The following is a 14402-nucleotide window of genomic DNA, read 5'->3' as shown; positions in this document are numbered from 1 at the left end:
TCACATGTTCAAACATCAACTATTTCACAGCATCATGGAGCATTAATAAACATGCGTTCATGTTCAGTGCTGAAAGACTCATCAGTCTGTTTGACACCGACGTTTTGGAGGTGGACAGAGCTACATGACCATCACCGCTGTGATTAACTGAAGACAATGAAACTGGGAAGAGCCTAAAAATATAAACATTTAAAGATGTGATGTGTATAATTTTAACATCAGTAAATACTTATACATTGATTTTTGAGACATTATTCAGTTGCTATTATAAAGAGACCACTGAGACAGACAGTTTAAATCAGTTTATTTGGCAGAAAACACTTAAGCAGAAATAAAACCATATTCACAAGGAGCAAGCAACATAATCTGATAGCACTTGCTTTACACATAGGAAACATAAAACTACATATGGAATCATTTTCCTTACATCAGCTTCATCCAGTGAAAACCCAAGATAAGTTTTAAAACGTTAAAAGCTGTTTTAGTAATTAAGAATAATAATTGATCACTAACATTTTACAAAGATTGATTTCATAATTACTCTTGGCCAGTAGTTCCCTGTGTTTAAAGCTGCATTAATCAATATCTTTATATTAGGAGCAGGTCAAATGAGACTGTAATTGAAAAGGAATCAGTTGCAGTGATGCACTCACTGAGTTCAGATTTACTGAACTTTTAGCCTCTTTTAGATCCTAGTTTTGGTTTTACACCCCATTTACTGTCTCAGACAGTCTCTGTGTTTTGGTATATGATCGACTGATTAATCGTTTCTGTCGTTTTATGAAACAAATATTTGCTTCTTCCAGCTAAAGCGAAATGCTAGAAGTGGATGATTTTCTTTAGTGTATGTGACAGTGAACTGAATATCTTTGTTTTTTACACTGTTGGTCAGAGAAAGTAAGTCATTATGGACACTACACTCTGGGCTCTGGACAGTTATAATGGCCATTTTCACCACTGACTGCCAATTCACAGACAAAACGATTAATCAGTGATGAAAATAATCCTTCTTTCAGTTAATGCAGCTTTAAGTACCAGAGTCTCTGCAGTTGAAACCAAGTGATTTAAAACAGGCTGTTCACTTTCACACCAATGTTTTGTTTACACTTGGATAAAACTCCTTTAAAAAGGTGATACAATGGAAAAACAATGATACCCCGACAAACCAAAGAAAATGCAAAGACATTCAACATCAGCGTATACATCATATTTCTTTTATGATATAAAACATCATCTGATTTCTGGTCGCACCAGAGTCCAGAAGCCCTGAGAGAAAACTCATGAAGTGAAGTGTGCACAAGCTTCATGCTTGTACTTTCATGGAGTCTTGATCCCACATACAGACCTCTGAGTACAGTAATGAAACTCTATCAGGTCATATATTATTAAATCTCCCAGCTTCCACAGCAGAAGATGAGCGACAGTATCTATCAGTGAGTGACAGTCTGAACCACAGCTCGTGGTGACAGTCACATAAACTGATGACAAGTTTTCTGAAACTCTGATGATCAGGTTTCAGAACGTTGTCTTCCTTTATTTTTAAACTTTATATCCATACCCTTATCTGTCAACCATGGATCATTTTTTGGTCACTGGATTATTATTTATCTGTGACCTCTGACCTTTGACCTCTAAGATGGAGGCTGATAAGATTTGGGATTTATGATACAAAGCCTGTTTAACTGTTGAAGTCGCTGTAGCTGAAGCCCTGATACACCAAGCCAACCATGGGTGTGTTGGATTTTTACCTGCATGCATTAATGCCTCAGCCTCAGCTACGACAGCCCAGGTCAAACTGCATCACAAAGTAATTCATCTCAGCAATGGTTGTTGAGCTGACGTATGGCACCGGACTGAGAGAAGGAGACCAATACGAGGCCAAGTTAGAGGCCTACCAGGATGAACTAGAGGCCTCATATGTGCCAATGCAGAGGGAAAAAATTCAGTGATGGACCCAAATACATTTTCTGTGACACTGGTTACTGAGGTCTGTTGGGTCGCGGCCGAGTGTCTGAATCCACAAATGACCTGGATCCATTTGAAGTTCTTATAGCGTCCAATTAGCTTTAACTTTAAACATCTGCAAATAAGTAAATTTATTTTTCATGAGCTACTTGCTCCAAATGGTGGAGGTTCTGATTCTAAGTTAATTAAATTCTAATTAAATAGTTTCTAATTAAAGTTTGAAATATGATAAGATAAATATGATATGATATGAGTACTATGCATAGTAAAGCTACATCGCCCTGCACCGCTGCAGTGGCTGCAGGAGAAAATTAAACTGAAAAATAATTAAGGTAGCGTAGACAAAGTCGTCCTTCGTCCACATCAGGTCTTTGAGGTCAGCTTGGTGTGTCAGGGCACTGAGTCTGGGTCAGAACATCATCTGCTGAGATCTCTGACCAGCTGCTACAGTCAAACGACTACCTGGGGAAGCTCCAACCAGACAGGCATCAAGCATCTGCCTTTTGTATGAGGAGCCTCAAACAACCAGACGACATCTGGCAACATCTGTAAATGCTGCAGGATTTCAGTCTGGAGAACATCTACTGTGAATTGCCTGAGCCTGGTCCGTTATGAACCAGACCAATCAGCAAATAGTTGGGAGAAGATGGTGCTCTGACCTCCCCAAAACTCCTGAGGGGTTTTTAAAGTTTGGGTTGCTGATGAGGATAATCCTGCAGCAGCGCGGCCAGAGTCATACAGAAACAGTTTGGGAGAAATCAGACGGTTTCAGAACTGCAGCCATGTTGTTCCAGTGTCAGCACTGGAAGCAAAGACTGACAGTTTAATGACAGCTTAATGTGCACAGGGTCCAAGTAACACGCTAACCTCTGAGAAGCCATGATCACTGAGATATTTAGATTAAAAAAAATAAATAAAATAAAATAGAGAAGTGTGAGCCACTTCAAAACAAATCCTTGAACATTAAAAACTCCCTGTTGACTCACTCATCACAATGCACTCTGGGTAAATTATTCAGTCCCTCACTCACGGACATCCACTGATGACTGATTTTACTTAGACTGTGCAGAGAGGAAGTCCTGCGGGGAAATCAGTGAAGTTCATAAAGTATTTCTCAGTGAACTTCCTTCATGGTTCAGTGAGTCAAACCACAATGATAAAAATAAATGTGTGACTGTAACAGCAACAGGGAGGTGAAAGTCAAGAGATGAGTCAGTCCACATTTTCCACCAATTTCATATTTGGAAACATAACACAGCCATGTTATTATTGCACGTGTTTGCTGCCTCTGTGCTTCATAACTCACTGGCATCAGGTTCCACTTTAACGCAGATGACACACAGCTCTATATTTCTAATGACAGGTTAACGGACTCCATAACTGTCTCCTGTCCTTATATGTTGCAGTCCCGTTCCCTCCAGACCTTTATAGGACCTTTTGTCGTGTACAGTAAATACAGATCTACAGTCGGCAGCTGGTTAGCTTAGCTTAGCATGAAGACTGGAAACAGAGGGAAACAGCTAGCCTGGCACCTGCTAGCACCTGTAAAGTTCACTGATGAACTTGTTAGAGCTTGTTTGTTAAACCTGCACATACAAAGTGTTTTTATGGGGGTTATGTGTCGGACTAGTTCTGTCGGGAGCCGTGACTTCCAGGAGTCTGAGACCCTCTGAAAGGTCTGTCCTGGTCTCTCCACAGACCAGGCTGACCACTTTAAAAATATTTAAAAAAAACGTTAGAAAAACAAATTTAAAAATTCTGTTATACACAAAATAATTTTCTTTCTTTCTAAATCTTGATGAAAAACAGAAATCAATGAGTATAAAATGGATCATCTGTCTCTGTTTGGGCAACTGGACTCAGGATTAACCTTCCTATATATTATCATTAAGTATACTATTATTTATAATTATATTAAACTATTTTAGAATATATTTTATTATTATTAATAATAATAATAATAATAATAATAATGGATGTGCCACAATATTATTTTAAATAATATATACATAGGTTACATAGGATCTAAACTTCCTGTTCAGCCACTGTTGTGATTCACCACATCAAGTTATATTATTCCTGGTTGTTTTTGAACTGTAATCGTCATAGTAGCTGGATCGTATGAAACGGGCACGTTGGCAGTTCCCCTACGTTTGTAGGACTTGGTGATGATGAACCTGATGATCACACCCAAAACGACAACAGTAATTACAATCCCGCCGATACAAAGTCCAAATGTCAGCTTGTCCACACACCAAGTGTCAGTGACACAGATGGAGTAGTTCACTGAAAGGAGAGAGACGAGAGTAACAGGTGAAATATCTCAGCTAATGAGTGGATTGTGATCACAACATTAATAATATCCCAAAATACAATGTATTATTAATAAATATTATTATATTAATAATAATAAAGGAGCGTTTGTTGCATGTTTACTTTTGATATTTGAACTAATTTTTTTTTTTTTTAAAGATTTTTTTGTAAAAATTATATTTATTATACGGGACAGCAGAGAGTGACAGGAAAGGGGCACAGAGAAGGGGAATGTCAGGCAGGGAAGAGTCGAACCGGCACTCGCCTGCTAAGAGCATCCGCTCATGTGGTACATGCCCTAACCACTCCGCCATCGGGCCGCCAATATTCGATGATAACACTTTTACCTCAGTAACATTTTGAGTGCTGAACTTTTAGTTGGAGTTGTGTCTTTAGATGACAATATTTCTACTTTTACTTTAATAAAAATGTAAGTGAACACTTCTCCCTCCCTCCCTTATTTTACACATGTAATGCATGAAAGTAAAACAAAGCTCACTTCATTTCCAGATTATTTCATAAACCTAGAAATGCTTTATATGATGATAAAATGCAGTCATTAGTAATTTATCAGAGTAAAGCTTTGTATTGGTCCCATTTCCACCTGCTATAAACATGTGACTTGTATCTGGATAATGACCTCTGACCTCTGGCCTTTGCATTTAAACCTGGTACTAATAATCTCTCTCACGATCGTAGTTGTGGAAACGCCGATGAGAGCTCAGTGTGCAGATCAGGTGGGTGGAGGTGGTGCCTCATCAACAAGGTGCATCTCAGGTGAAGGGGAGTGACACTGCTCTGAGGGTTTGTCTGTAGCCTTTAAACCTGTCTACTGACAAGAACAGTGTCTGTATCACTGACTCCTCTGAGCCTGAGCTCCACTGTTTCCACAATCTGTTAAAACACACCAGTGAAGTTTACTCTGACTCTGGTGGATTAATCCGCCTCTGAAAATAGCCCCCACAAATTCCCTATGTGCTTCCTCCTGTTTGTTTTTAAGGATTTGCATGTTAAGGAGGAACCAATGAGCTCAGAGCTGAGAGCCACAGACAGGAAGTGGAGATGAACTAAAATGTTGGTTTGGTTTTGCACATGGTAACATCTGTAACAGTAAATACCACTGGAATCATCACAGCTGGATCCAGATCAGCTCGGGATGTGGTCTGATCTGTTCTGGTACTGTACTGAAAGCACAGCACGAACACTTCAGTGAACCTGCTCAGGAGCCGAGTGCTGACTCACCAGTGGGCGGATGAAGATTCTGGTCCGGGAGACGGCTGCAGTTCACTGTGACACAGAAACAAGGACATGTGTTAATAACAGGCGACAACTATGATAAGAGTCAGTTCTCAGTTCTCAGTCACTTACAGTTTCTATTAAGATTATTTAAAATCTATCAATCAATCAATTTTCACAAGTAAACAGACTTTAGTTAAACAGCCTGTTTCACTGTTTTCACATTGACTTTTGATGTGTTGTATTTTTGTATTTGTTGTGATTATTGTAAAAGTATTATATGTAAAAATTACAGCTGCTTTATGTGCAGGACATGAGTAAATGTGGTTGTTGAGTCAATTTGTTCAGGTTCATCCCCTCGTCAGTCTGCTCTCAACCCCCAGAATGATGCAGCAAAAACTGAGTTTTACAAGTTTCTTTCAAATGTATTAAAAATTAAAAACACATTGACATAAGTATTCAGACACTTTACTGTGACACCTGACGTTTAGCTCAGCTTCCTCTGGATCATCTCTGAGATGTTTCTACACCTGGACTGGAGGCCACCTGTGGCCAATCAGCTGACTGGACACACACCTGTCTCTATAAGGAGGAAGGAGCTGCTGCAGAGCTCAGAGACAGGATTGTGTGGAGGCTCAGTGAAGGTTCAAGAGCTCAGTGGTCTCCATCATTCTGACATGAAGAAGTCAAGAACAGCCAGAACTCTTCCAGACCTGGACCTGGACTAACTGAGACATCAGGGTTTGTCCTTTTTAATTTTGTAAAATTCTGTGTTCACTTTGTCATCATGGTGTATGATGTAGACTGGTGAGGGGAAACGATGTGTGGGTCTGAATGCTTCCTTTTCTGACCACATCCTAACTCTCTGACAGAGCTGTGTGGGCACATTCATAAAAATCACTTTGATAACAGACACATAGATTGTTGCAATTTTGCAAGTTGAGGTTTTCATGCAGAGCTCACCTCTGCAGTGCACGTCCTTCCAATCCTAAAGACAGAGGAACAAAGACGTCAGGGCTGAAATTAGACTGTGAGTCCAGAACTTTGCACAGGTCTGCATATAAACCCCAGGTCTGGTAATTTGGTTTGATGTCAGTTTAATAGTCTGTGACTCTCATTGATTGATAAAATGACTTTTTTCACTTGTCTGGATTAAAAGTGATGAAACAAAAGTCAATTTACAGAAGTTTTGTTTTAAAGATTTTACTTTAACTTGTCTTGAGCATGTCTGGACATGTTCAGACATGCTCCGACATGCTCAGCTGTGAGTGGGAGGAATGATGAGAACTATAATGAGGTGGTTGTTAAAGTGGTGATGTGTGAGGTGGAGCAAGGATATTTGTTCTACTCCTCTACTACTTTCTACTTTTTTACCAGGTCAGTGTGAACTTTGACCTTTGTGTGAAAATGAAGGAAGTTGTGTTGTTGTTACTTGGACAGATGGAAACGTGCTGATACTACTGCTGTTAGCTGTTAGCTGTTAGCAGCACGATACTGCACGTGTCTGTAATATTCCTGGACGACAGTCAACATGTGACATTTTATATGAAACTCATGTTCCCATGTTGTGTGAATTTATCACATGACAAAGATGTGAAATGTGTTTTATGTGTGCTTTTCATCTTTGTGTGTGTGTGTGTGTGTGTGTGTGTGTGTGTGTGTGTGTGTGTGTGTGTTTTTGTGAGCACACTGATGTTTCATTTAGCTGAAACATTTGCTCCTGTTGTTTTAGTTGTTTCGCTTTAAAACAGAAAATCTGTTTGACTTGTTCTCACAAACCCTCCTGATTCTGGAGGATTTCCAGAACTAACTCTGAACTTTTTTTGTGTTAATGTTTTGTAAGATTGTCACTGAGTCTGAGTGTTAAGCTCCTCCCTACCCCAGAACAGTCCCTGGTGTGGTGCAGGTAGTCCTGGCAGTGCTTCAGGACGATGGACTGGTTGGTCAGAGTCTGGACCTGGTCTGGATGATACTTAAAGTCACGAGCGAGGACGGTTTGCTGGAAAATAAACACAGGACAGACGGGTTCACTCATCGACAGTGAGGTCAGCGATCAGATGGGGATTTCCCGGGGTTTTATCTTCACATTTCATCACAATGTTTATCTAAAAAAAGAAAAAAAAAAGTGGAGTTGTTGGGAGTTTCCTGATGTTGTGTAAACCATCAAACAGAGGAAGTAGAGCAAAACCTCCCAACCCTCCTCGTGACAGGATTACATCACACCATCCCAAACACCGTCACAAATTCCTGCTCATCAGCAAAAACTCACTGGAAACCCCGCAAAACCAGCCCGACAACAACCCCTCCCTCCCTCCCTCCTCCAACAGCCTTCACCACCATGGTGACGCCTGCAGAACATCCACACTGACACTGGGAGCATGTTGGCATGCTAATGTTAGCATTTAGCTCAAAGCAGCCTCACAGAGCAGCAGCAGGTTAACACTGATGTGAGAAACAGGGACAGACACCATGACACACACACACACACACACACACACACACACACACACACACACACACACACACACACACACACACACACACACACACACACACACACACACACACACCCACCCTGGGCCTGCACCAGGGGACCCAGCATCATCTGGGCCCGGCTCATGTGTCACCGCTGTGCAGCAGGTGATGAGCGACCCTGTGTTTGTTGTGCTGGATAAAGGAGGACAGCACTCATCACGTCCAGAGCCAGCGTCAGACTCTGATGTGATCTGGTTCTGTTGCTACAGGCTCTGTGCTGGATCTGGGTTTTCAGGCTTTGTGTCGTCTCTCTGAAGGTGTCACTATGAAGAAGGCAGAACAGATGCACTTCTGTTTTAACCAGCTCGTGTTTCACCTGCTGCTTGTGTCTGTAGCTGCACACAAACTATATTCTTACTACTTACTTCCATTTTACACATGTAACTACAGTGATGGCACTGATGACCTACACTCAGTCCTGTGCCTGAACGCATCCTGTGTGGACTCAAGCTGCTGCTGCTTTCACAGCTTGTGTGGACATTGTGTAACCAAACCTTTTGTTAATGCAGGTTGATGTCAGGGACCAGCTGTGCTGTCTTTGGTCAGGCCCCTCACCTGAGACCAATCCAGATTGGTTGAACCTGCAGGGAGTTAAAACTCCCTCCGGCACAGCTCTCAGGGTCTTTGAGACACACAAGCCTCTCCACCACGACAAGGTAACAGCACGGGGAGAAGAACACGACCTGAACTGAGTCCTGGTAAAGATCCTCATTAACAAACAGGTGGGGCTGAGTGAGTGGTACTTACGTTGCGGTCTTCCCAGCTGGTTTGACACTCAGTTGAAATGGGCGGCTCAGAAAGCTTGTACATGAACGCACCATCAGACTGTTTTGTGACGGTGCAGTGTAAAGATGATGAAGACTCTGTGGCTGCTGAAGAACTCTGAACCAGACAAAGACCTGAAAATGAAGGAGAAACAACAAGTTGAGACCCCTGAGTAAGACTCATGTCTCTGCAAGCGGATTTTTAGTGAAACCAGCAGGTAGAGTCTTTATGAAGGGTCAGGGGTCAGGACACAGGGTCAAGACATGAGGACACAGGGATATGGAGAGTCCAGAGGACGAGGAGTGAAAGAGACGAGAGAGGATTTGAAATGCAGCAAAGAAGGAAATGATTTTAAAGCTCCATGTTTTATCTGAAGTGTTGATCTCCAGCAGAACATATACTTGTGGTTTAAGAACCAAAAATCATCTCAGTGTAGTTTTACATCTCCTCTCTCAGGCTTCTCTCTGGAGCTCTAGTGACAACAGGTCAGTCAGCCAATCAGAGGAGAGGATCTGTGCCTCTCTTCTGATTGGCTGACTATTTTCTGAGTGATCAAATAAAGATATAGCAGATTTCAGGTAAACACTCAGAGAAGCTAAATCCTGCAAGGTTGGACGGTGGGTCCAGGTGGGCGGGGCTTGGGGCGTGGCTGAGAGCAGTGACTGCTTTGTTGTGACATCACAAAGTTCCAGAAGTCCTGACGGCTGGTTTTAAGGCTCAGTTTCTGAATACAGGCTGTGTGCATTTCTCTGTGGACTGAGGCTTTGATACTTTCACAGTATTAATATAGAACCTAGACCTGCTTTATAATCACAAACACATGGACATCTACCTTTAGACTGGGTGGAGCTTTAAAATGGGAGGAGATGAAAAGGCACATGAGTCAAAGTCTATCTGTAAGGAGAGGAGTCACTCGTCTGGTTGAATAAAAGAGCCTCCTGTAGTGTAGTTCAGTATTTCCACTCACTGGAGTTGAGGAGGGAAGAAGGAGAAATAACTGAGGCTCTAAGTGTTTTTATAAACCTCCAGGCTGAGAAACAAATCCGAAATATGACACAACCTTTACACTACCTACTACTACACTACCTTAAACAATAATAATGCCATGACTGAAGAAACACACTTTGTTTCTAACATTGCTGGAGGATTTGTGTGTGTGTGTGTGTGTGTGTGTGTGTGTGTGTGTGTGTGTGTGTCCTTGTTTAGGTGCAGTGGTATGATGCAATCTGTGTTTGTGAATCTAAACGTCAGGAGACAGGAATCTGAACCGTCAGCTGACCGAGCCTGTCGAGGGCGTCTCTCTCACCTGAGTCTCTCAGCGTCTCTCTCTGATCAGCTGATCACACTCTGCTCCACCATAGCGGTCAGGAGGAGCTGAGAGACGGACCAACACGTGCACGCTGATCGATTCCTGAACAGGCCCATCGATCACAGAAACTCAGAGGAGATGTGTTGAGTCTCTGTCGGTGTGTGTGTCTGTCACAGCCTGGTCTCATGAACACAACATGAGTCTGATCCTGGTGAACACCTGACTGCACGCTCACCCAAACCACTCCCACACAGTGAGTCCACAGTGGAGTGATTTCTCATTCATCACGTGACAGTACCACAGCTCAGAGACACAGTACCACAGCTCAGAGACACAGTACCACAGCTCAGAGACACAGTACCACAGCTCAGAGACACAGTACCACAGGTTAGAGACACAGTACCACAGCTCAGAGACACAGTACCACAGCTCAGAGACACAGTACCACAGGTTAGAGACACAGTACCACAGCTCAGAGACACAGTACCACAGCTCAGAGACACAGTACCACAGCTCAGAGACACAGTACCACAGGTTAGAGACACAGTACCAAAGCTCAGAGACACAGTACCACAGCTCAGAGACACAGTACCACAGGTTAGAGACACAGTACCACAGCTCAGAGACACAGTACCACAGGTTAGAGACACAGTACCACAGGTTAGAGACACAGTACCACAGCTCAGAGACACAGTACCACAGGTTAGAGACACAGTACCACAGCTCAGAGACACAGTACCACAGCTCAGAGACACAGTACCACAGGTTAGAGACACAGTACCACAGGTTAGAGACACAGTACTACAGCTCAGAGACACAGTACCACAGGTTAGAGACAGTACCACAGCTCAGAGACACAGTACCACAGGTTAGACACAGTACCACAGGTTAGAGACACAGTACCACAGGTTAGAGACACAGTACCACAGGTTAGAGACACAGTACCACAGCTCAGAGACACAGTACCACAGCTCAGAGACACAGTACCACAGGTTAGAGACACAGTACCAAAGCTCAGAGACACAGTACCACAGCTCAGAGACACAGTACCACAGGTTAGAGACACAGTACCACAGCTCAGAGACACAGTACCACAGCTCAGAGACACAGTACCACAGCTCAGAGACACAGTACCACAGGTTAGAGACACAGTACCACAGGTTAGAGACACAGTACCACAGCTCAGAGACACAGTACCACAGGTTAGAGACACAGTACCACAGGTTAGAGACACAGTACTACAGCTCAGAGACACAGTACCACAGGTTAGAGACAGTACCACAGCTCAGAGACACAGTACCACAGGTTAGACACAGTACCACAGGTTAGAGACACAGTACCACAGGTTAGACACAGTACCACAGGTTAGAGACACAGTACCACAGGTTAGAGAGCTGCTTCCTAGGTGTGTTTCACAACATGTGAAATCTCCTCATATAAAAGAATCAATGATCCTGGATTTCTCTGGCTCCTGGTGGTTCTGCTTTTGGAAATTCCTCCATGACTACACAACCTGACGGCCCCTGACGGCCCCTGACGGCCCCTCACGGCCCCTGACGACCCCTCACTGGCCCCTCACGGCCCCTCAGCGGCCCCTCACGGCCCCTGACGGCCCCTCAGTGGCCCCTCAGTGGCCCCTGACGGCCCCTCAGTGGCCCCTGACGGCCCCTCAGTGGCCCCTCACGGCCCCTGACGGCCCCTGACGGCCCCTCACGGCCCCTGACGGCCCCTCAGTGGCCCCTGACGGCCCCTCAGTGGCCCCTGACGGCCCCTCACGGCCCCTGACGGCCCCTGACGACCCCTCACTGGCCCCTCACGGCCCCTCAGCGGCCCCTCACGGCCCCTCAGTGGCCCCTGACGGCCCCTCACGGCCCCTCAGTGGCCCCTGACGGCCCCTCAGTGGCCCCTGACGACCCCTGACGGCCCCTGACGGCCCCTGACGGCCCCTCAGTGGCCCCTGACGGCTCCTCACGGCCCCTCACGGCCCCAGCACCGGCTGCTGCGCCTGAAACACCTGGAGCCGTGAAGGTAAAACAGAAGCGTGGACTCACCGAGCAGGAGCAGCGCGGGAACCCGCCTCCGATCATCCCCGGTTGGACACATGATCCACGGCCGCGAGAGAAGCTGCTGCTCCGGCTGCTGCTGCTCCGCAGTGAGCGCAGCGCCGCTGGGTGGACTGGAGTGATCCCATTGGCCCCGCCCCCAGTGACGTAAGGAAAGCAAAAGTGAAAGTTATGATGTAAAGAAAATGATCTCAACTTTCATCTTGGTTTGCTTGAAGTTTACAGTCTCACACACACACACACACACACACACACACACACACAGTCTGAGGTTCACAACACCAGAGATGTGAAATGGATGAATTACTGACTCGCATCACTTCATTCAGCTCTGTGTGAATATGTGGATCCTGAGATACGTGGTTACATCAATGTGCAGATGCACTTCAGTGTGAGTGTGAGTGTGAGTGTGAGTGTGAGTGTGAGTGTGTGTGAGAGTGTGTGTGAGAGTGTGTGTGTGTGTGAGAGTGAGTGTGAGTGTGAGTGTGAGTGTGTGTGAGTGTGTGTGTGTGTGTGTGTGTGAGTGTGAGTGAGTGTGTGTGTGTGAAGACGGGTGGTTTCCAGAGATATTCCCCATCTTCAGCTCAGCACTGTCCCCTCCCTTCACTCTGCATCCTTCTCCTCTGTCTCTCTGCAGAACAGAGTCATGAGGAAAATGTCTCCTTGTTTCCAGACTGACTCTCTTCAAATTTAAAGTACAGAATCATCATCAGAAAAACATGGTCACAGTAAAAGTACACCATGTCTTTAAGGTAACACAGTAAAAGTACACCATGTCGTTAAAGTAGTATCTGACATGATCAGATCATCGATCCCGACTCCTTCAGCTCCAGTGGAGAGGAACCTTCACCTGTAACCACAGGTGTGGCTGTGTGACGTTCAGTGTGTGAAGCTGTAGGAGCTGAGTGATGAGCTGCTGTGTTCAGGGTCAGCGGGAAAAATGTGTTTTAGACACTTTAAAGACGTCCACTGAAACAACCTAAAACCAGTTTAAATGTTCATTCAGGATATTCTGACCTGCTGCTGCGGAGTCATTCAGTGAGCACCCCGGCTGCACTTGTGCGTAGGAATACCGCCGGCGTCCCGGAGGTTCTGAGTGTTATACAGGAGTGAACTTCTGTCGGTGCAGGTCTGCTGTACCTCGTTAGGGCCTCCACAGTTCAAATGTTCATTCCACACTAACCATAAGGAATAAATATGATTTATTGATATGTACCAGTGTCCTAGAAAAAAAACAACGAAGTGAGATTCTCTCTACCTGGAGTCCTCTTCTGTGTCCATTACTCAAATTCCTTTAGTCCCAAACGGTTCATGGATTAAAAATCTGAAGTTTCTGTTCCATAAAAGTGATGAATATCCTCAGGGCAGATTATAGAGCGGCACATTTCATTGATTCCTCTACTTCCTGTTGTGTAAGCGCTGTGTCAGAGGGGTGTCCTCATAAAGATCCAATCAGATTTCACTCCTGGAGGGCGGGTAAAGACACCTTTTAACATTAACCATTTGTTAAAAGGAAAAAAATCATTTGTAGTGTTTTACACAATGGGAGGGGATTTAGTAAAATGACGTGTATGTGTACAGTATGTTGTTATGATGATATTGTCACTGGAAATCTTCAGGTTTTAAGAGAATAAATCTGTTTTTATGGATTTGGAGCTAAGACGCAGATTCTGGATGCTGTCACAAACATAAAACAGCTGCTCTGTTGTTTCTATATTCATGGGTCAGCCGGGTTGAGTCCAATACACCCGCAGGCGTGTCACCTTAAATGTGGCTGTGGCAAGGAATTGTAGGATGCGTTTTCTTTGTAAAGGAGGGTCCAGTGTTTCCTTTGCTAAAGGAGACAAGATAGGAAGCATTGAAACTCCTTTCCTTATCAATTAGGGAGTAGGAACATCTCTTACCATGTTTTCTACTGTTTCTTATTATGACTGCAGTTCTGGAGCATCCAAAAGTTACTGTCAGTTCAGGTTAGGCTGAGTGTGAAATGTCCTAAAAAGGCCACCTTACAGAGCAAAAACAACACTTTAGATTCGTTAACAAAATGACCTCGAATCTGGCGCCATCATCAGGATCAGCGTTATATTTCTCTGCAGATTTCACCTGTTGCCTTGATGAACTGATAACTGTGACTCTCCATGTGCTGCGTGTATTCAAACTGTGGACAAAATAACTGAAAAACTGTAAAGTCAAATTTAAAGCACTTTTAGAAACAT

At 44.2% G+C, this 14402-nt stretch overlaps 1 protein-coding gene and 2 long non-coding RNA genes across 5 annotated transcripts; 2 read left to right on the top strand and 1 right to left on the bottom strand.

The window, feature by feature from the left end:
• Positions 1 to 287: 287 nt before the first annotated feature.
• Positions 288 to 12318, bottom strand: LOC139626341 (uncharacterized). The gene is made up of 6 exons (XM_071486658.1): positions 12175 to 12318; positions 8797 to 8948; positions 7394 to 7513; positions 6478 to 6502; positions 5521 to 5565; positions 288 to 4251 (listed from the first exon to the last, which is right to left on the bottom strand). Exons 1-6 carry the CDS (start codon positions 12224 to 12226, stop codon positions 4034 to 4036), a joined length of 612 nt encoding a protein of 203 aa, XP_071342759.1. The 5' UTR covers positions 12227 to 12318; the 3' UTR covers positions 288 to 4033.
• On the top strand, positions 5965 to 10256 carry LOC139626342 (uncharacterized). 2 transcript variants are annotated; one of them, XR_011692226.1, is made up of 3 exons: positions 5965 to 6255; positions 8559 to 8771; positions 10021 to 10256. It is a non-coding gene; the product is annotated as an uncharacterized lncRNA (long non-coding RNA). The 2 variants fall into 2 exon arrangements; XR_011692227.1 differs by having other exon boundaries at positions 8559 to 8705; positions 10021 to 10255.
• Positions 11712 to 13763, top strand: LOC139626343 (uncharacterized). Of its 2 annotated transcripts, none has more exons than XR_011692229.1 (3): positions 11712 to 11742; positions 12075 to 12625; positions 12736 to 13763. It is a non-coding gene; the product is annotated as an uncharacterized lncRNA (long non-coding RNA). The 2 variants fall into 2 exon arrangements; XR_011692228.1 differs by lacking the exon at positions 11712 to 11742 and adding an exon at positions 11798 to 11856.
• Positions 13764 to 14402: the final 639 nt, after the last annotated feature.

The sequence above is a fragment of the Trachinotus anak genome, unplaced genomic scaffold, assembly GCF_046630095.1.
Source record: "Trachinotus anak isolate AG129_WGS33_773 ecotype Australia unplaced genomic scaffold, CSIRO_AGI_Tana_v1 ptg000010l, whole genome shotgun sequence".
Classification (NCBI taxonomy): Eukaryota; Metazoa; Chordata; class Actinopteri; order Carangiformes; family Carangidae; genus Trachinotus; species Trachinotus anak.
Note: the sequence above shows the minus strand (reverse complement) of the source record. Positions and strands in the feature narration are given on the sequence as shown.

Coding starts and splice junctions, on each gene's coding strand:
- LOC139626341 (XM_071486658.1), bottom strand. CDS start 12,226: ATGTGTCCAACCGGGGATGATCGGAGGCGGGTTCCCGCGCTGCTCCTG. Junction 8,949..12,174: donor TCCCGCGCTGCTCCTGCTCG/GTGAGTCCACGC, acceptor CTTCATTTTCAG/GTCTTTGTCTGGTTCAGAGT. Junction 7,514..8,796: donor CCAGCTGGGAAGACCGCAAC/GTAAGTACCACT, acceptor TTTATTTTCCAG/CAAACCGTCCTCGCTCGTGA.